General features: G+C 45.0%; 2 protein-coding genes across 2 annotated transcripts in view; both read right to left on the bottom strand.

The window, feature by feature from the left end:
* Nucleotides 1-5,413: 5,413 nt before the first annotated feature.
* Nucleotides 5,414-15,106, bottom strand: ptk6b (PTK6 protein tyrosine kinase 6b). Its single transcript, XM_070968352.1, has 8 exons — nt 14,488-15,106; nt 13,104-13,225; nt 11,093-11,256; nt 10,244-10,409; nt 8,010-8,171; nt 6,996-7,177; nt 6,771-6,924; nt 5,414-6,147 (listed from the first exon to the last, which is right to left on the bottom strand). Exons 1-8 carry the CDS (start codon nt 14,886-14,888, stop codon nt 5,966-5,968), a joined length of 1,533 nt encoding a protein of 510 aa, XP_070824453.1. The 5' UTR covers nt 14,889-15,106; the 3' UTR covers nt 5,414-5,965.
* Nucleotides 15,107-17,368: 2,262 nt separating this feature from the next.
* srms (src-related kinase lacking C-terminal regulatory tyrosine and N-terminal myristylation sites) overlaps nt 17,369-20,218 on the bottom strand; it is a 19,357-nt gene continuing 16,507 nt past the window's right edge. The window contains exon 8 of the mRNA XM_070968353.1: nt 17,369-20,053. Coding sequence (XP_070824454.1) covers nt 19,854-20,053 — 200 coding nt within the window. The 3' untranslated portion in view covers nt 17,369-19,853. The remainder of the gene's footprint in view (nt 20,054-20,218) is intronic.

Below are 20,218 nucleotides of genomic sequence, written 5' to 3'. Positions count from 1 at the left end.
CTGCTCCTCACTGAGTCTGTTCACCACATCACCCACCAGGATGGAAGCCCTGGTGCGCAATGTCCTCATCGCTGCACGGATGGACAACCCAGTCCGTCTCTCTGTGCTGTCTGACGTCCACAGGACTGTATGATTTCTGGATCACGGGATTTGATAATAAAAATAGAATCAACTGTAAAAGGTGGAATATTGCAGAAGTTGCCAAAATGTGTGTTTATAAAATTCAGGGTTTCTCCCCCCATTCTAAGAAGTTTTTGACGGAATGAAGAGAAATAAAATCTGCACAAATGTAATGTTTAAATCATGAAAATGAATTTGGAAGAATAGAAATGGAAAATTTGGGAAAAATAAAATGCGGTCAGTAAAAAGTGAAACAGATTTCAGAGGGTCTGTCTCCTCCGCCTCCCTGTGACGCTCAGCCGCTGGACTCTGCCCCAATAATGAGCAATAAAGACAGTGAAGATCGATGTGAACAACACAGGTCGTAAAAGAAGAAAAACTAGAAACCTGAAAGACAAGTTAATTTATGATACCCGGTGACACATCAGCAGTGCAAACCTGCCCGCTCGTCTGGCGGCTTGTTTCATGCCCTGGAGACTCTCTTGACTGTAAAGTGGAAAGCGGCTTTCCCAGACTCAGTCCGGGTTGGAGCGCAGGCACTATCATGATATTTAGACTAAGGCAGAGCAGCGCTGCACTCGAGCACAGTCACAAGCCAAAGGGCGAACGACGATGCTGCAGTCCAAATGTCAAACTGCTCTATGCTTCCATGTCATTCATTAATAATTACACCTGTGACATTCGGAGAGCTGCGTTAGCTCGACCAGGAGCCGACTGTGGCTCTGGAAGAAGAGCAGGTCGGGTCATCTATTGATCACAGGGTTGGCCGTGGACACCCCCCCTCCTGCCTGCATGTAAACAAACTAGAGAAGTTTAAAGTCTTACCTTTGCTCAGTGTTCAGTTGTATTCAGGCTTTTAGATCCAGTGATTTGAGAATATCACATCAGTAAAGATGTCGAAGGAGATCAGGTCAACAGACAGATGGACGTGTCTCCTCCTCTCTGAAGACGAGACAAACACTCACATATCTCCCTGTGGATCAGGTGAGGAGGCAGACCTCTCCTCTGCTCCTCCCTCATCCTTCCTCATGAGTCTCTCCATCTTTCTGTCACTCTCTCCTGCTGTTCCTCAGTCTTAGATCTGGATTTATGTCTTTCACTTTGTGCATTGGGACAAGTCTTAAGTCCAAGTCAGGTCCCGAGTCTTCATGAACAAATCACAATTAATCAAGTCTTAAGGTCAATATTCAAGTGATTAAGCCAACAGCCAAGTCTGAAATATCAGCTGGTTTGATTTGATTTTTCATTTAAGCTCATCCACTGAGCTCAGGCCTTGATTCAGCTTTATGGAGGTTTGCTGCATTGAATACGCTCTTTGATGTTCTGGGAATTCATCCCATGTGATATATTTTTTATGATATGTCTTTATCTTTGGTGCAGCTGCAGTTAAACGTGCAGTAAAAGATCAGACATGTCCTTCGTTCGTGATACAGTGATCACAATGTGATACGCTGGGAAACAGGAAGAGCAGGTTCCTCTCAGCGTGTTTGTTTCCTTTTCGTGTTTCACCTCTGAGTTGGACTCGTTCTGAAAGGTGTCTTCTGTTTGTCATACACTGTCCTTTCTGTCACTTTCACAGTCTTTAAACTAGCACATATCGTTCCTGATAAATGTTAGTCATTACTCATTTTTAAATGTTACATGTGAATATGCTTCTTCAGGTCAAACAGTGATATCTGTTGATGCAGCCAGCGTTGGTTTTATTTGTCCAGTCTTAGACAAACCAGCAACCACAGTTTTAATTGTGACGTGGCATTGAAACATGTAATTTAACCCAGAAATGACCAGAAATCCACCTTAAAAAATCGTGGAGAGCTCTCAACAGTTTTTGGTGGAGCAGTATCCTGGACAGATGATGTGCTTGTTGTTGTTGACGTAAGAAAAACCTTTTCAGCTCCCAAACCTACATCTTACACTTGATTTATTGGCTAGAATATTAACCTGTTGAGGTGTGTTAGAGACAGACCAGACGACAGCAGACAGACACATGGCAAAGCTCCATATTAACATATGACATATTAATGAGCCATGTTCACAATTTAAGCAGTATGTCTGAACGTCTCATCAGGTCCGTCTACGGTCGCATTTTCCTCTCAGCGACATCACTCAGATGTAGTGTTATGTACTCTGCTGCGGCGCCAGCCAGCTGTCAGGGTGACTGAGTTCAGGCCTTGAACCCAGATATACTGGGTGGTATAAAAGCTGTCGCTGCAGCTCATGATCACAAGCTGAATGTGGGACAGACATTTCAACCACACTTTAAAAAAACAGAACAAGACAAACTGAGAGGATCAGTGTAAGAGTGTGTAAGTGAAGTGACTCAAAAAAAACACAGTTTTTATCAACCAGCACTTTGCTGTGTGAGGAAAGTTGTGTTAGCCTGAATCTTGGGTCTCGGCCTCGTTAGAGTCTTTGTTTGCTGATCCAAAGAGGTAATGATCAGCCTGGCTGTTCCCAAACCGGCTGTTTCCCAGTTCAGCATGACTCACCCTCTTCATCTCTATGACCATGCGTCCAGTCTCACCACGGCAGCTGTCCCTTTACCATCACTCAGGCTCTTGACCTGTTTCTGGTTCTTAGTTTAGGAGACCAGATGAGTCAGTTTTCCTGTCGAGGTCACTGGATCCACCGGCGGCTAAGCTGAGCGTCTGACTCTGTTTCTGACTGTCCTCCAGTCAGAGGGGTCAGGAGGACAGGGAGTCACATACAGCTTACAGCACACACACACACACACACACACACACACACACACACACATTCCCACAGATATACAGTTTCATGCAGCGGTCTGTCCTGGTGGAGGCTTCACTGACTGTGACACCTCTGAAGTACTGGCCCACCTTTGGTTTCAGGTGTACTGTACGTGTGTGCGTGGCTTGTTTTGTGTACGTGTGTACTTTCTGAAAATGCTGCATCATCACGGAACAATTCAGAGAGCTTGTGCGTGCGTGCGTGCGTGCGTGCGTGCGTGCGTGCGTGCGTGCGTGCGTGCGTGCGTGCGTGCGTGCGTGCGTGGCGTCCACCTTGAATCTGCGCTGATGGTTCAGGTCCTCTGTGCCGTCAGGTTGAACGTGTGTGTGAAACGTCCTCGTTTTACAGTTTGTAGCTTCTCTGCAGCGGCGTCCATATTTGAGGCCTTCTAGTGCAGCAGAAGCTCATTGGTTGAGCTGATATAGATCTTCAGGTGATTGTCGTCGCACCATGTGATGAAGCTCTCAGTCAGTCTCTCTGAACAAACAGTCTCTAAGTGAAGACAGCATGTGTCTCACTGGACATTATTCACTGGAATCATGGACATCAGTATAGTAATAACCTGCATTTTCACCAAAAAACGCACTCAGTGCCTTTTAGACGTGGATATAAACTGCAGCTTGACTGGCTGCAACCGCCAAACAGTGATTCTAGTGTGTATCCATAAACATCTATCTAACTGTAAACCTTTTTTGTTTCTAAGGAGAATTTTAAATGATTAAATTACTCTCATTTATGCAGATTTATGCCTGGGGACCTTGTCCATTAACACACAAATGCACGTGCATATTGAAAGTGTCATTAAAAGCATCTCATTACTTATATTTTAGTGTCTAGTTAGTTGTTGACTGATAACGTCACTGATCAGTGACTGCACGCGTGCAGAAGGTCACCAGGTTGAGAGTGACTTGCGGGTTACGTTCGACAGTAGCTGGCGCTTTGATAAGCCATCAGGTGTGTGAATGGGACAGAAGTGTGTGCTGTGGCACTAAACTGAGGTCTCAGCAGGTATTTCATTAGCAATGTAGGCCAGAATCTGTCCAGATATAATGAATAAAACAGTTCATTTCTTCTGCTAGCATCACTACATTTATTGATTTGATTTATGGCTTGAATCCCTGGTAACCAAGAAAACATCCCTGGACTCTGTGACTGATTGAGGGCACAAACTGTGTCCTAAACTTTGCCTTCAGTCCCTCACTTCACCTGCTGACTTCTGCATTTTGCCTGTTTTCCCAAATCCTTTGTGTGTTGTTGTAGTCCAGATGTCATCCATGGCCGTGGCTCATGACTTGGGGATTGGGACCCACCACGAGACGTCGCAAGATGAGATTGGGGATTGGGTATACAAACTATACAACTGAAAAGTGAAATATTGCTCACTTGTGCCATTAAAAGGTTTGCTCTTCATTCACTAGTTAGAAAAGGAAATGGAGCTTCAGATGCTGTGAGTGTGCTGCCCCCCGCTGGCCAAAGGGAAGCACTGCAGACAGGAACTGAGTTCATCAAGTAGTAACAGCAAGCAAAATGGTTTAATATAAATTCATTTTTCCAAGGCGTGTGTTTACAGCGAGTGTATATGTCCTTGATTTCTCCCCAATGACGCGTGTCACCATGTTAAAATGGCTGTTCTTGTGAATGGAGTCTGGTGGGTTAGACGGGTGATACAGCAGCTCTTTCTGTTTAAACAAAAGGATCTTTTCCATCATGTTGACACTTAGAATAACATTCTCAGCCTGTCGGTGGCAAAAACAAACCCTTTTAGTGGACGTGCATTAGAAACGCACATAGGGATTACACTGCAGCATCTCACTCAATACTGGACTCATTTCATTTCATAGCCATTAGCCACTTAGACACAGAAATATGGGCAAGTAGGACCCATAAATACAGATAATATGAGACCTGGACATCTTTCAGGATGTGTGCAGTGGCATCATTTGTTTTGGTTTCTAATGAAACTCTGATTAATCAAATCTGTTGCGTAGGTTTTTAGCTAGGTGTACCTTATAACTGAGTGTGCTTTCCCTAAGCTGAGGCTGCTGGATGGAGAGAAACCTAAACTTTGCCTTCAGTCCCTCACTTCACCTGCTGACTTCTGCATTTTGCCTGTTTTCCCAAATCCTTTGTGTGTTGTTGTAGTCCAGATGTCATCCATGGCCGTGGCTCATGACTTGGGGATTGGGACCCACCACGAGACGTCGCAAGATGAGATTGGGGATTTGCAAGATGATTAACAGAAAGCAGAAAGGATATTTATGCGAAAGAGTTGCACAGCTTTTTAGACCTTGATGTAATCTAGATCATTTTACTTCTTCATGTCAGCAAGAATCAGCCTGATGGATCACACGCTGAAGAAAATCTAGTACAGGAAGGGTACAAACTATACAACTGAAAAGTGAAATATTGCTCACTTGTGCCATTAAAAGGTTTGCTCTTCATTCACTAGTTAGAAAAGGAAATGGAGCTTCAGATGCTGTGAGTGTGCTGCCCCCCGCTGGCCAAAGGGAAGCACTGCAGACAGGAACTGAGTTCATCAAGTAGTAACAGCAAGCAAAATGGTTTAATATAAATTCATTTTTCCAAGGCGTGTGTTTACAGCGAGTGTATATGTCCTTGATTTCTCCACTGCTAATTAACCCTCACGCTAACTGCAGAGGTTAATCAATCTTGTGAAAACACTCACAGATTCTTTGAGCCCAAGCTGACATGTTAAAATTTTGTCTCATCAGTGGACCAAAACCCAAGGACATTTGGGTTTACTCTCACAGAAAACTAAATATACATCCACATATACATGCACGTCTCAGACAGGACGAGCTGGAAGCACAGAATCACTGGCATTTTGGCTTAGGTAATGACTGAAATGGTTAATTGATTATAAAAATAGTCACCAATTAATTTTTTAATGGCTTCACCTCTAAATAAACCATCAGATTAATTGCTAATGAAAATAATCAATAGTGGACTGAATAAAATACAATAAAATACATCAAGCTTTGCAGGTTTAGACGTCACAGTCAAAGTCTTTGATAAAAGGCTCTCTGCTGCCCCCGTGTGGCAGTGAGCGTAACTGCAGGGAGTCAGGGGACCGTTACTCTAGCTCATAAGAGCTGCTGTCCAGTTGGACCTTGAGGGACTTGAAATCTGGCCGGTCAGCCGGTGCGGCGCTCCAACATTTCAGCATGATTTGGTAGAGAAAGTTGGGACATTTGGCCGGAGCTGGCATCCTGTAGCCTTTGGTGACCTGCTGGAACACTTCCTGGTTGCTGAGGGCTGAGGGAGAGCAAGGGATGGAGTGATGCAGGTGGACAGAGGAAAAGGAAGTGAAGAACAGGTGAAAGAGGTTAAACATTAGTTTCCTTTAAAACACCTGTAGATACACCTGGGGGCTCTCTCATGTTCTGAAGCTTTAGTTGTGATGATTGTGAGCGTGCTTTCACAAACAAACCCTGGTGTTTGGCTCTGGATGGAGATCATACTTTAAACCCATGTCCTATGATACTGTCCTATCATTGTCATTCTCACAGCAACTGCAAATCCACGCACATCACTGCTAAACCTCAAAGGTGGACGTGTGAAAGTACAAAGGTATATGGGTAAATATATTCACTAAGCATAGTGTTTGACCTCTGCGCCTGTCAGAGGGCTGCACGTCGTCTTGTATCTGCTGTAAGGTGAATAGTCTTATCAAGGCTGCGTGATTAATCCTTTTCAGATCACAATCTGGATTCAGGCGTCATTTCACGTCAATGTGACGACTATGCTGCGTTGGCATCAGCAGGGTGCGCCGCGGCCAATCAGACGCTTCCAATTTCTCCTCAGGCTGCATCAACAAACGACAAGTGTGCGTTTTCTAAGAAAAACATCTAATCCAAAAAACATGTCATTCCACCAACCTGGGTAAGGAACGCCTCCATAGGTGGTCAATTCATAGAGCAAGACCCCAAAAGACCAGACGTCCGACTTGTTGGAGAACTTTCCGTGGCTGATGGCCTCAGGAGCGCTCCACTTGTAGGGAATCTTTTTATCCTCGGTGATGTAGAACGGCTCCTGGAGGAGACATCTCGGCCTTAGAGGCTGGACTTGAGGCCAAAGACGCACAAACGTTTCTTCCTTCTTACCTTGATCACTCTGGCCAGTCCGAAGTCGGCCACCTTACAGATGTTGTCTTCTCCCACCAGGACGTTCCGAGCTGCCAGATCTCTGTGGATGCTGCTCTGATCTTCCAGGTATGCCATCCCATCAGCCACCTGGGCGCCCATGTCAACGAGGGACACAATGTCTTGATTCTGGCCCTCTGGACCTGAGACAACAACCGAGAATCAGAGCCCAGCGGTCAGAAAAACCTCTTGGTAATAAAGTTTTTTACCGTGAAAATCTGTTTAAATCCAGCATATTTCAGTCTGTCTGGTCTTAATGTCCAGTGGAAATAATCCCTCTCTCGCTCCTCTTCTGGCATTTCCCTATCTAACTCAGTAAATTAAGTGTTGGTGATGATTGTTCAAACTGTGGAAACATGAACCAAGAAGGTTTTTGTGAGTTTTACTTCGTGTCTGTTGAGTTTGAATGACGCGTGTCACCATGTTAAAATGGCTGTTCTTGTGAATGGAGTCTGGTGGGTTAGACGGGTGATACAGCAGCTCTTTGTTTAAACAAAAGGATCTTTTCCATCATGTTGACACTTAGAATAACATTCTCAGCCTGTCGGTGGCAAAAACAAACCCTTTTAGTGGACGTGCATTAGAAACGCACATAGGGATTACACTGCAGCATCTCACTCAATACTGGACTCATTTCATTTCATAGCCATTAGCCACTTAGACACAGAAATATGGGCAAGTAGGACCCATAAATACAGATAATATGAGACCTGGACATCTTTCAGGATGTGTGCAGTGGCATCATTTGTTTTGGTTTCTAATGAAACTCTGATTAATCAAATCTGTTGCGTAGGTTTTATAACTGAGTGTGCTTTCCCTAAGCTGAGGCTGCTGGATGGAGAGAAACCTCTTCAAAACTAAACTGTCACGCCATTACAGGCGGAAAGGAACCAGCTGCAAACCAAAGGTCTGCCCCTCCGACCTCGACCTCGACCTGACCCTGTGGCACAGAACTGTGAACACACTGAGGGTTACTTCTGAGGAAGCTGAGCATGCTGCCTTTCTCCATCAGCTCGGTGATGATCCAGTACGGCGCAGAGGCCGTGCAGACAGCAAACAGAGAGATGAGGTGACGGTGGCGGAGACTCTTCAGGATCTGAACTTCCCTCTGAAATTCACGATGGTTCACCTCCGAGTCTGAGAGAGACGGACGGAGACGAAGACGATTAAAAGGAAGAATGAAAGAAACCAGGGGGTGAAAAGAGGAAGACAGACAAAAAGAGGAAACAGGGAGAAGGAAAACAAGGAAACCACTTCGAAATGTTGATGATTTAACAAATATGACGGACTTACAGAAGGGAAAAGTGACTGCGGTGCTTCACAGGTCAAATGTGGATAAACAAACAGTAGAAGATGAGATTTTACAGAACTGTAGAGCAGAAATGTTCATGCAGCACCGTGATATTAGACCTGCTGTTTCAGTTTATCTGGTTTTGATTAATTCACGCTAACTGTGGCAATTGCGCAAATGTACTGTCCAAAGTAAGCAACCTTTAATTTATCTTTCCACGGGACTTTCTGGATGACGACATATTGCGAACAACAGTGAGTCAGACATTAGCGTTAGCACACACTTCCTGCCAAAAACATGACGTCCTACTCAACCAGAGAAGAACTTCACTGATGGTTGTGCAACGGTGCGTCTCCTCAGTTCCTCACATACAGTAACAATGCTGCTTGTACGACAGCACGAGGTGATGATCAGCGGTGTTACCTTGATAAATCTGGAAATTAGTCTCGACGTTCTGATTCTGTCTTTCTCCCAAAAGTGGCCGAACATGTGAACGATGTTCAGCAGCGCAGAAAACAGGTCTTTTTCACATAGTACAGTTTACTATTCAAGAATTTGGACATAAATAGTTGTGACTTTTTAAGATTTCCTTTAGAGGGATTTCAGACATTTCGCTTAATATGATTGGTCCAGGTGTGATTTACAGCTGCCGAAGGGCGTTCACTTCCACACAACTTCATCTGTGTTGCTAAATGATGAATAAGCTACTTTCTGACTGGTTTCAGGACTGCAGCTGTGCAGGGCAGCTCCAGGTGTTAGCGATTATCAGCACAACATCGTGAGCGCTTATGTGTGGACATTTAGGTGAGTCACAGCTTTACTATTACTTTATTACTGATTCCTGCAGCGTCCCAGAACAGAGGCCATATTCATCGAGATTACTGGTGCAAAGAGTTGCTCTTAGCAATGAAAGAATGAGAATTCTTGGAAAAATGACATTTTCAGACTCGATCCTGGTGGTTTGATAAACGTTCATCACGAAGCATCTCAGCCCTTCAGGGAGCTGCACAGGTGAAACACTGTCAGGAGCAGTGAGGAGGAGTTTAAGAGTTTCTAAAGCAGCAGAAAGAGGAAGAGGAAGAGGAAGGAGAAATATTCTCCAAACCCTGGATGACAGTGAGTGAATGAAACGCTGCAGGTTAGACGGTTCGATCTCATTGGCTCATGTCTCCCACCTGACTCAATAACGCTGAAACGGCAAAAATCAAAATGATCGACTTGACCTGAGTCTGTCTCAACAAACGATTACAGCACTTTCACAGCCTCATGTTGAGGCGCAGTTCACCTCATGTCCACTGGGCGTCTCCACCTGCAGGTCACTAAAGGTCACTCATTGACGTAGCGGCCTCCTCGCTGCTGTTGGTGTAATTGATGGTTGAGTTATGTTTATGGTAGAGTTACATCATTTAACACAGCTACGTATATAAGCTGGCTAACAATCACAGAAACTGATGGAAGCCATCTTTCCCCCGTTAACAGGCCAATCAGATCACGTAATGAAATTAGCAACATGCTAACAAACGTAAGCAAATAAAGGGAAGAACATATGAACAGGTTCCTGTGGGGGTTTCGAACACTGCGGGCCGCTGTCCATTCCCACTAAGCCTGTCGAGTCTTTTATCAACCAGTCGCTCGGGCTCTTGTTTGAGCATCGATCAGCAAACTTGAGTCAAAACAGGAAGTAAAATGGATGTCACATGACTACTCGTGGATCACAAAGTGTCTGACTGTCCTGATTGTTGTCTCTCGTCTCGGTGAAGCCTGTAGCTGTCACCAGATCAGACATTCAAACTCCAAATATTCAAAGCAGCCAGCACAGTAACAGAAGGACCACGCCGGTGAAAACTCTCCTTCCATCTCTTTTGTTATTTGTGGAGAAAGAGCTCATGTTCATCAATCAGCAGAGATGAAGAAATACCGCTTTTGAGGATCTTGATGGCGACTTTAATGAGGTTTTTCCAGCGTCCCTGGTAGACGTCGGCGAAGTAGCCGCTGCCCAGCTCCTCCTCCAGGGTGAACTCGTCTTTGGGGAGCTCCCACTCATCCACAGTAAAGTGATTCAGATCTGGAGTGTTGGGCTTTTTCTGATGGAGGAAACACACAGACACACTTTAAAGGCACCAATACAAAGACAGAACATACAGTCTCATCTATTTCGAGTTAAGTGGATATCATGCATGTGTGTTTTAGAGCATAAAACGACGGAATATAGTGAAACATGTTTGTGTTAACCCAAAGCCAAAGACATTCAGGTTACTGTCACATAAGACAAAGAAACTGAGCAAATCTTCACAATTCAGAAGCTGAAAGTGGAGATTTTTGGCTGATCCTGCTTTGATAAAGTGCATTTTAATGGCCTAAAGGATAAGTTCAGTTTTTCCCATCAGTTTTCAGGTATCTGTATGCACACAAAGGGAAGTGTGTTATTAAAATGTCCACCATCATTTCCAGTGACGGACTCGTCCTGCCACCGCGTTCATGTTTGCTGATTTGTTGCCTTATTTGCTGGTTTCTGCCTCAGTCAGTCAGCAGAGTGACGTGTCTGTTCTACTGAAATAAGTTTAGTAGGAAAGGTTAATAAGATATAAATCATAGTGCGTCTCCGAATACGATGAAGCACATGAACGTGCGTGTTTCAGGATTAGAGAGATCTGTGTTTGAGAGAAATACTTTATGTCCACACTTCTTGTTTTCACATGAACAGAAATAAGAGGAACAAACAATTGAAGAAGAAGCAGAAAGACGGACACCACGCAGCCTGTCCTACCCTCTTGCAGGGGTTTCCCAGCATGCATGTGTTGTTCAGGCTGTTGGCGCCGTAATGCTCCACCAAGTCGATCAGAGAGCTGAAGTGGTGGTTGGGCTCCACGTAAAAATGACCCTCGTTTCCCTGGAGGATCTTAAAGTGCTTCACCCCGTTGCTCGTCCTCACTGCGGAGAGATTCACACGTGAACCCAAAGTCAGAAACAGCCGTGAACTTAAGACACTGGGCATCTGCAGGAATATGACGCAGTAATTGTTAAATTCCAAATCAGCTTTTTATTTTGTGAAGCTGTAATTAAAAATGTCAGGAAGCCCAAACTGGACGAACCAGAAATGTTTGTCGTGTGTTTTTCCACATCAGACAGCAGAAGCAGTGAACGCAGCAGAGGTTCAACCTTCAACCGTCCATCAAAAACAAACTTTAAATGACATTTGGGGTTTTTCGCAGCTTGCATCTTATTTTCTGTGTCTTTGGCGATCGTCTCGATCTGTTACAGCAATGCTGCATTTACCACATTAATTCACCATATCTTTGTTAGAAACAACCCCCAGATTATATTAGATTAGGCTAGACTAGAAATCCAGACTAACTTAAAACTTCATCTAACCAGATGATACTTAAACGTATCGCATGTTATTTATTATTCACCATAAATCAGTAACCTGTTGCTACCATCGTGACATTTCTCCTGGCACAGATCGGCACAGACGTCCTTTCATCTACCTTCATGTAATCTGAAATGACGACGTGTGTGTGCCGTTGACCTTCACACATTTGCACGTCTAAAGCGGTGAGTGTTGAGCTGCTGCGTTCAGGGCCGTGTGCCTCTCCAGTTTGGCTCGGATATTTCTCAAAGATTCAGCCACTCACACAAATGTCACCACGGGAGATTTTGACTGGGAAAATGGCTGCATATCGATCAGTGTGGAGCCCTGTAACATGATTTCACAGTCTGTCTGTTCGCAGACTGATTTCCTGGTTTAACTTTGGCCCACTGTGCTTCCCATAGTCGTGCATGCACAGTTTCCCTTTGAAATCGGACATTATCGACGCTCTGGTTGCTCTCACTTTGGACTGCACCTCCCTGTAAAGTGCTTTAGATATTCTGGATGAATTGCTGAGGCAGTTTTTGGCTTCGTCCCGTACATCCTGGTCTTTAGCAGACCTGTGGCACGACTCTCACAGACCCTTGATTGTTTCCACGCCCCTCGCTGGAAGCCGCTGTTGTAGGTTATGTTGAAAGGTGCAGATTAGTAAGATGCATGAAATGATGGAAAACATAAATACTGACATTTTCTGTGGTTCCGCTTGTGCTGCTGCTCTTTGAAAGGGCAGCAGGTGAATGCCCTCCGACTGCTCATGGGAGGAAGGTGGAGCTAAGCTAAGCTAACCTGCAGGCTGTCGCTTCATGTTCATCTTACAGATATGAGAGTGGGACTGATCTTCTCCTGCAAGTTTCCTCCACAAAAACAATAAGCTGCGTCTTTTGGTTTCCAGCTGAACTGTAACAACCTGTCCATGAGTGACGTGGCCAAACAGACACGTGAAGCTAGAACGACGTGAGCTTTAAGCGAACAGAGAGGAAGATAAGGAATAAACCTGACGGTGCAGCCACGGCCACAGCAGGACAAGCTACAGCTGGTTTGGGATCAGTCAGAGCTGATCAGTTTAGACGAACCTACGTGGACTTCGGTTAGCTTTTGGAGTTTTTACGGAGTCTTTCGGCTGGGTTAGCTGACAGTTACTGTGAGCTTCATCAAGGCAGAAAAGAAGGTCGAGTGAGGTGAGATGTTCTCCAGTTTCCTTGTCAGCTGAGCGGCCTTCCCCAAAACTCCTGCATTCAGGCTGACTGCTGCCCTTTTAGCATGTTTTACATCTCTCTTGAACATCCTACACTGTTTCTGAAGTGAAGTGAAACTCCCTCTTCACTGATTCCTTTTTAACCCACGGACACTGTAACGCCCTCGCTCTCCTCGTGGCCTCTCCTCATCGCCACCCTCCTTCTCGTCTTGCCTGAAAGAACGAATCCAACGTTGTCCTTCTCACTTTGTCGGATGAGGAAAGCTCCCTGGTCATTTCCGGGTCCCAGCAGGTGGCTTTGGGCCTCAAAGCGGTTCATTGTCCCAAAAAACCACCTGGATGGACAGAAAGCCAGAAGGTATTAAGAAGTAATGCCGACATTAATGATCTGAGATAGTTTGTAAATGTAGATAATATATTTTGAAATCCTCCTTGGAATAATCTTAGGTGTACAAGATCTGGAAACGTATTCTATTTATGGTGCATGACAAAGAAAAATCACTGTGAACCAACATCTAACTGACCAAAGCCTGAACCTGTGTTTTGACAGGCGTTTGCAGCTTTTCTTTCTCATTTTTAATGACTAGGTTTACTCATAAGCTCCAGCAACTCTATAATTAATCCAGCTCTGCAGCACCTGACGTGTGGGAATAACCACACGTTACACACTTCCCATTCTGATGCAGCGATAAACAGACAGAAGAGGAAAAAGACAGAAGAAGAAGTGGTGAAGCCGACTGTGGCAGTGTCGGCGTCCCAGTTTTCATCACTGCTGAGAGACGCAGACACGACGCTGTGGACGGTGGTTTGTCACAGAAGTGACAGAATCTGATTTTGAATCAAACACACTGCATGAAAAGCTAAACCGTGCGAGGACGAGAGAAGTGATGATGGACATGCTGGACATACCGAAAGGATGCTTTGCTCACGTCAGGTCTCACTGCCCTTTGACAAAAACAGGCCAACATTTATTACTTAAGCGTGTGAAATAAGATCACTTTGATAAGTGTATGCTAGCTGTGATCCAGAGGACTCGTCTTATTCTCTATTCTGTTGTCATTTGTCTCAGCAGTCGCACTGTGCTGTCAGTGTTTAACACTGGCTCTGTTTAATGCAGCGAAAGCTTCTTTCAAATCACTACATAAAGTGTGTTTAACAGCACGCGTTGACAAGCTTCCACATTTCCACAAGTTCTTCTTCTTACAGTTTGCATGCAGACCTGTGCTGTGTTTCACTGCTCAGGCTGAAGCTGTTTGATTCACTGCATCACTTGCACTGTGCATGTGTTTCAGAGCCAGTACATAGACCTATCCCAAACGCATTCATGTGGCTGCAGGTGGAAGCAGAACACATGTAAAACTTCAGTGACTCATCACATCTGGTAAGTTTAGAATAGGATTTGGCTGTCAGGACTGAGGCTGGTCTAGACTCTGTCCCTGTTATTTTGTGTATGTCCACACTTGACACTGCGCTTCTTGCTGACATGAACGTCTCAGATGATCTGATTGATAACTTCCTCTCGATTTGAATTAGTTGACTGATTGACAAATCAGATGTGCAGTACATTAGAGAAGAGCTGTCTCAGCTGAACACTCACGGCTGCATTTCCAGGGATTCGGCCCTGACCAGGTAGTTACTGGGCACGATCCCGGTGTCCAGGACGCGCCCGTTCTTATCGATCCTCCGCGCGCTCCACCAGTCCCCGCTGCGGCGGATGACGCTGAACAGATCCCCCTCCTGGAACGACAGCTCATCGGTGTGCCGGGATTCAAAGGGCCACAGCGCCGTGTACACGGAGCCGCTCTCGGACAGCCTGTCCTGCGCCGGAGGACTCGCGGGCGGCGGTCTCTCCTCACCGCCTCCGTCAGTGCCGTCGCCTCCTTCTCCTCCGCTGCCACCGCGCGCTCCTCCTCCCCCAGAAGAAGCCTTCTTGTCGCTGAAAATCCTCTGCCATAGAGCCTCCAGACATGGACAAGCTTTCCGCAGACACTCACCCATAGATGACCATGAATGGCCGCCGCGCAGAGCCGCCTTCGCCTCCTCTGCCTCAGAGCGCGTCAGCGAAGACAGCCGGACACACCTGTTGGACAGGTAGAGAGGATGGAGCGCGGGGAATCCTCGGAATGCCTACAGCGAAACTGCTGATGGGTTTGTCCCGTTGAGACTGTGACTGCTGCGCTGAAAGGACTGACAGCAACTTCCTCCTGCCAGACCATAATAGTATTCACGGGAGCCCCGCCTATGATCTGACAGACGTGTCATAAATCACAAACGACCACAGTGACTGAGGAATGAATGGATGAATGGATGAATGGATGAATGGATAGGACAGGTATGTACACACACAGTGCTGTAGACGGGGAGATGTGGTGTACTTTTCTAAGTACTTTATGTGAGTAATTCAGAGGCAAAGTTTTCTTGTTACTTTATAGATTTGGATTAATAATACAAAATATAACTAGCGAATAAATTGTATTATTTTAGGTTAAAGTAAGATATTTACAATTCACCAGCTATCCAGCAATATATGAAGTCATTAAAATGAGCTGCAACATTAAAGGGACGAGCACATAATACTTCAATACTTCACAACCAGTGAAGGTAAGATAAAGAGAAATTCAGTAATCAGGCGAATGAACACACTGGTCATTTGACAAAAGAAGCAGAACTGAGCAGCTTTTATACATTTAAAATCCAAATCCAAAAAATATTTCCACAACAGCCTCCCCAATGTTTATGCACCAGAAATATTTCTGAAAGTTTCTGAAAGTAGAAATGTTTTGAATCGTGAGTCTGTGAGCTTGTGGGGTTTGAAAGCTGCAACTCATTAATGGTTAACAGTCTGTTTACTGATGCTTTATGGGTCAATTAGAAGACGTTCTGTGTGGACAGGTTGTCAAAAATCCAGTGGCTGGCTTTCATCTTCTTTGGTGATTTTCTTCAAACCCGTCCAGTCTGCAGTTCTGTTCATGAACAGTTAAATGAGGTTTAATCGTCATTCTTCAGGTGTCAGTCAGGAGGACTTTTCAAACCCTGGAAACCCAAAAGTTCTTCTTGAGAGGTTTGTGTGTCTGTACTTTGGGAAAAGATTTATCAGTGATTATACCTGTGTACCACCTGGTCAGGTGTGGTCGTAAATGTACACACATTGTCAAGCATTCATCAAGAAATTGATCAGTTGGATTGTGTGTAGAAACCCGCATGAACACGAGGCGTTCTACGTAAACATCACGTCCGGAGTACGATCCAAACGAGGATGACACCCGAAACGGATAGTAACATATGTGTAAAGATACTCTGAGTGTGTTGGCCAGCGACAGTCTGAACTCAGCAAACAGAACATCTTGAATCAAACTCAGGACACACTCTAGAGTCCGGGTCCAGACGGGCTTCGAGGTGTAGATTCTTATGAGGTGCAAGCATCCTGAACATCCCTCCCCAGTCAGAAAGCTCTAAAAGCAGAAGTGAAGCATCTTCTTGGTTTAGAAAAGAGGATTTAGAGTGAACACACAGTGAGACTTCAGTCACATTTAGAGACATCTCAACAATCTACTAGGGCTGGCTGGTTGGACATTTTTATATCACCCAATCCTACAAACCTGGATCAGAACCAGGTTCAAGAGTCATACAAGGAAATCAGGAGCTAGAGTCACATCAAACTCAGGAATCAGATCTTAAGGGAGTGCTGCTAACAAGTTCCAGTGAAGTCTAGAATCAGATATTTGTGAAAAGAGAAGCCCACAGATAAAGAAGTTAATCTTTCAGAGCAGCTGTACCCCTTCAAGAAGTTCCTCTCTGGGTTCAGACGAGATGTCGTCACCAGTGAAGGAGTGACGGCACAGTCAGTCACCGCTGCCTCTTTGTTTAGTCTGTCCGGGTGTGCAGAATTTAGGATGCGTTCATTTACTCTTCATTTGATCCAACTGACAGTTCTGACAGCATCTCCTGCCAAGATCTCTGACCTGGTGAAGACCGGTTTCACCACGTAAGTCATGTGATTTTTAACTATGGAAAAAAACTTTGGTAAATGTTAGCGTGATGTCCACAAGCTTCATCTGTGCCAATGAGGATCTTGTGTATTTTGCAAAAGTGGAGTTTGGGCTAAAAAGTTTTTGTGAAATCACCTGATTTTTGTGTACAAGCTGTGTTATTTACGTCATGTAGCAGAACTTATGAAAAACAAAACTACAGCGCAGCAGTCGACCTTTCAACTATAGCTGATTCAGACCAAAGAAAACAAAGTGCATGAGGACGCGTCAGCAGAGCCAAATGAGCCTTTAAGTGAGGCTCAGTAAAACAATATCCTTTGTCATTCACTCGACTGACGGTGCTGTCATTGTCATAATAAACCCCATTATCAGGTACCTTCCCCAAATCATCCCACATTCTTTCCATCTGCACTCCAGGAAATAAGTGGAACGCGGCCCACGCACGTGAAACAGGCAGCAGACGTTATGACAGAAAGCACAGACACCTTTCCAAACAATACTTAAAATACTTTATTCTTTGCACTACTGGTGTTTGGTACCTGATGGCACTCAGCTTAAAACATCAGACTCCTTCTTGTGATTCTGTGATTATGGCTGAAGTTTCCTGAACTTGGCTTCGTCTGCTGTAAATGTCATGCATAAAAGACAAAGGTTGCATTGTTCTGAAATTGCATTGCATTGCGACAGTGTTGTACAGTTTGGTGGTGCAGAAATCCCACTCCCCGCTTCCGGATACGGCTGAGTCACTGCAGGGCTTTTTGCCGTCAGATCTTCAGTTTTTGTACTTCTTTCCAGTCTGTATTTTGACGTGTGTGTGTGGGCAGAGTCTGTAGTGTAAACATAGGCACAATACTTGTAACTGGCCATTACTACGGGCCTCTCAGAGAGCTTTAATAACTTAAGGCCTGTACACACGGCTCTGTGGTCACTTTTCAAGCACTGTGACAACCCCCAAAATGTTTCACAGGAGCATAAAAACAACTTGCATCCAGTGTATTAGAGTATTAGATATGTACTGAGTTGCCAAAAACTTCTGAAATTCCAGTGACAGAAGTTAGGCTGAAGAAAAAGCTTTATACTTGTGGTTAATATCAAGATTAACAGTGTGTAGCCACGCTAGGAGCCCGTGAGGATGGAAAACAAAAACTGGTGGCTGGATTAAAAGAAGGAGAGAAACTCTGAAGTAGATCTGGATGAAAAATGTTAACTCTGAGTGTCGCCACGGGAAAAAAACGTCATGTCACATCAATCACATAGGTTAGTTTTTCCTCTGTGGTCAATTTAGGACACCTCAGCCTCGGCTGACCACGCTCGGCCTCGGCTGTGGTTAGGCTCAGCCGTGCGTTCAGCTCAATCCTGACATGCTAAATGTGCTAATGACTGGCATTGTTTTCAGCTTGGCATGTTATTTAACTGCTGGAGTTTATTTGCTTCTTTCAAAGCCTTCAGTGAGAAGATCATCTCCACTCTGTACACTAAACCAGGAGGCACTTAGCTTAGTTTAAAGACTGGAAACCAGGGGAAACCAGGTATATGGATTGTATATATTGTACCATATCATTGTATTTACTATTGACTGCTGTCCTCCAGGCAGACTGGCCCTGTGGGACATGAAGCTTTCCTCTGCTGAACAGTTGGTGACCAGCGGCTGGATGTAAATGAGAAGTGGATTCTGTGTTCAAAGATGGCACATCAGCCTTCACTAGGCACATTCACCAAAAAAGCCTCGGCAGGCTTCCTCATTCTGCTTTCTAGAGTCGTTCTCGAGGTGAAACACTCAACACAAAATGTTTTCGGGTCAGCGGTGTCGTGACGATCCCAATAGTTGCGAAACCCGCTACAGCTGCTACACCACACTCGCTCCGCAGCCCCCAGTTTCACTGTCACTTTGGGATCGCCAGGCAACCAGCAGACTCCAGGAAGTCACTGTGCACAGCCGCAAGTCATTTTTGGTTTCATACTGATTAAACAAACCAGGGACAACATATAACTAGCTTTGGTAGGTGTGTTTTATTAACTGTGGGTAAAGCCAGGCTAGCTGTTTCCCCCTGCTTCCAGTCTTTATGCTAAGCTAGGCTAATGGCTCCAGCATCATAGTTAACGTAGAAACATCACTGTGGTATTAATCTTCTCATATGCTGGAACTCTAAGCAAGAGAGCCAAGAAGTATATATCCCCAAATGTTGAACTATTCCTATTACGAACAGATTTGGATTTTTCTAGCGTGCCTCACTCAGTGAAAGAGTTATCGGTCATTGTGTTCATTCGGAGATGAGATGATGAAACTGACATGTTGGTGGTGCCAGATGAAAAGCTGTTCAATGGGAGCGCGATCAGTTCAATCTGCGTTGAGATGTTTCGCTTTCGTTGGACCGACTGAGCGATCCACATCAGCATCTCTAGCACCGGGCTGCTAACGTGGCTAAAAACCCAGCAAGCACGTCATTATTGCACATAACCTCGATTTTAGCGCTGGCTCTGCAGTCCGAGGACGGGCGATTCATTTAAGTCCTGTGAGTTCAGAACTTTTCAAAGTGTGCATACACAGACATGGCACGTACAGAAGTAATAAAATATCATTTATAAAACACAGAAGGGTATAAAATTAAAAACAGTTGGTTCTGTGAATGTGCTGAGGGCTTCAGTGTGAAGGTGTTTTTACCTAGGAGTGTATTTACACACCTTTCTCAGGCTAGTTTCACTTCAGGTCATTTGTCCGCTTCCTTTTAGCCCAAGAAATGAAGTCTTCCTCATCCGTCTTTGATCTGATGAGCGTCCTCTGAACGTTTCAGTAGCTTATCTGCTGCTGAAGCTCTGTTGAAGTGGGCTGAAAGGGGGAGGAGAGCGTTCCTTATTATGTCTCATCCCCCTTTCCTTTCTTCTTCATGTTTGCAGCCCATCCTGCTGCTGATGTCCAGATGCAGCGGATCACAACCCTCTCATCGTCCTCGTCTTCCTCCATGTCTCCGTCCTTCTAAACCTCTATAGTCTTGAAATATATCCTGGCATATATGGTGTCCAGCTGGCTGTGCAGGGCGTGAAAGGAGGGTCTCTTGGAGGGCTCAGCGGCCCAGCAGTCCATCATAATCCGGTAAATATTCTGAGGACAGCGGGTTGGACAGGGCAGCCGGAACCCGGACGACAGCAGGTCTAACACTTCCTTGTTGCTTTTCCCTAAAAGAGAGGGAAGTAAAGACATGGAGGAGTTTACGCATTCTGCAACCTTTTCTTTTGCAGACACAAAATAAACCATGTTCAGAGTCCTCCACTGCGCAGACAGCCAGCAACCCAAACTGGGACGAGTCGATGCAGCAGCTCAACTCTGAAAGGATTCTTCCA

This window comes from Chaetodon trifascialis, chromosome 8 (genome assembly GCF_039877785.1).
Source record: "Chaetodon trifascialis isolate fChaTrf1 chromosome 8, fChaTrf1.hap1, whole genome shotgun sequence".
Classification (NCBI taxonomy): Eukaryota; Metazoa; Chordata; class Actinopteri; order Chaetodontiformes; family Chaetodontidae; genus Chaetodon; species Chaetodon trifascialis.
The sequence above is the reverse complement of the archived record's forward strand: the minus strand, read 5'-3'. Positions and strand labels throughout refer to the sequence as shown.

Coding starts and splice junctions, on each gene's coding strand:
- ptk6b (XM_070968352.1), bottom strand. CDS start 14,888: ATGGGTGAGTGTCTGCGGAAAGCTTGTCCATGTCTGGAGGCTCTATGG. Junction 13,226..14,487: donor GAATCCCTGGAAATGCAGCC/GTGAGTGTTCAG, acceptor CTGTCCATCCAG/GTGGTTTTTTGGGACAATGA. Junction 11,257..13,103: donor CGTTGGATTCGTTCTTTCAG/GCAAGACGAGAA, acceptor ATCTCTCCGCAG/TGAGGACGAGCAACGGGGTG.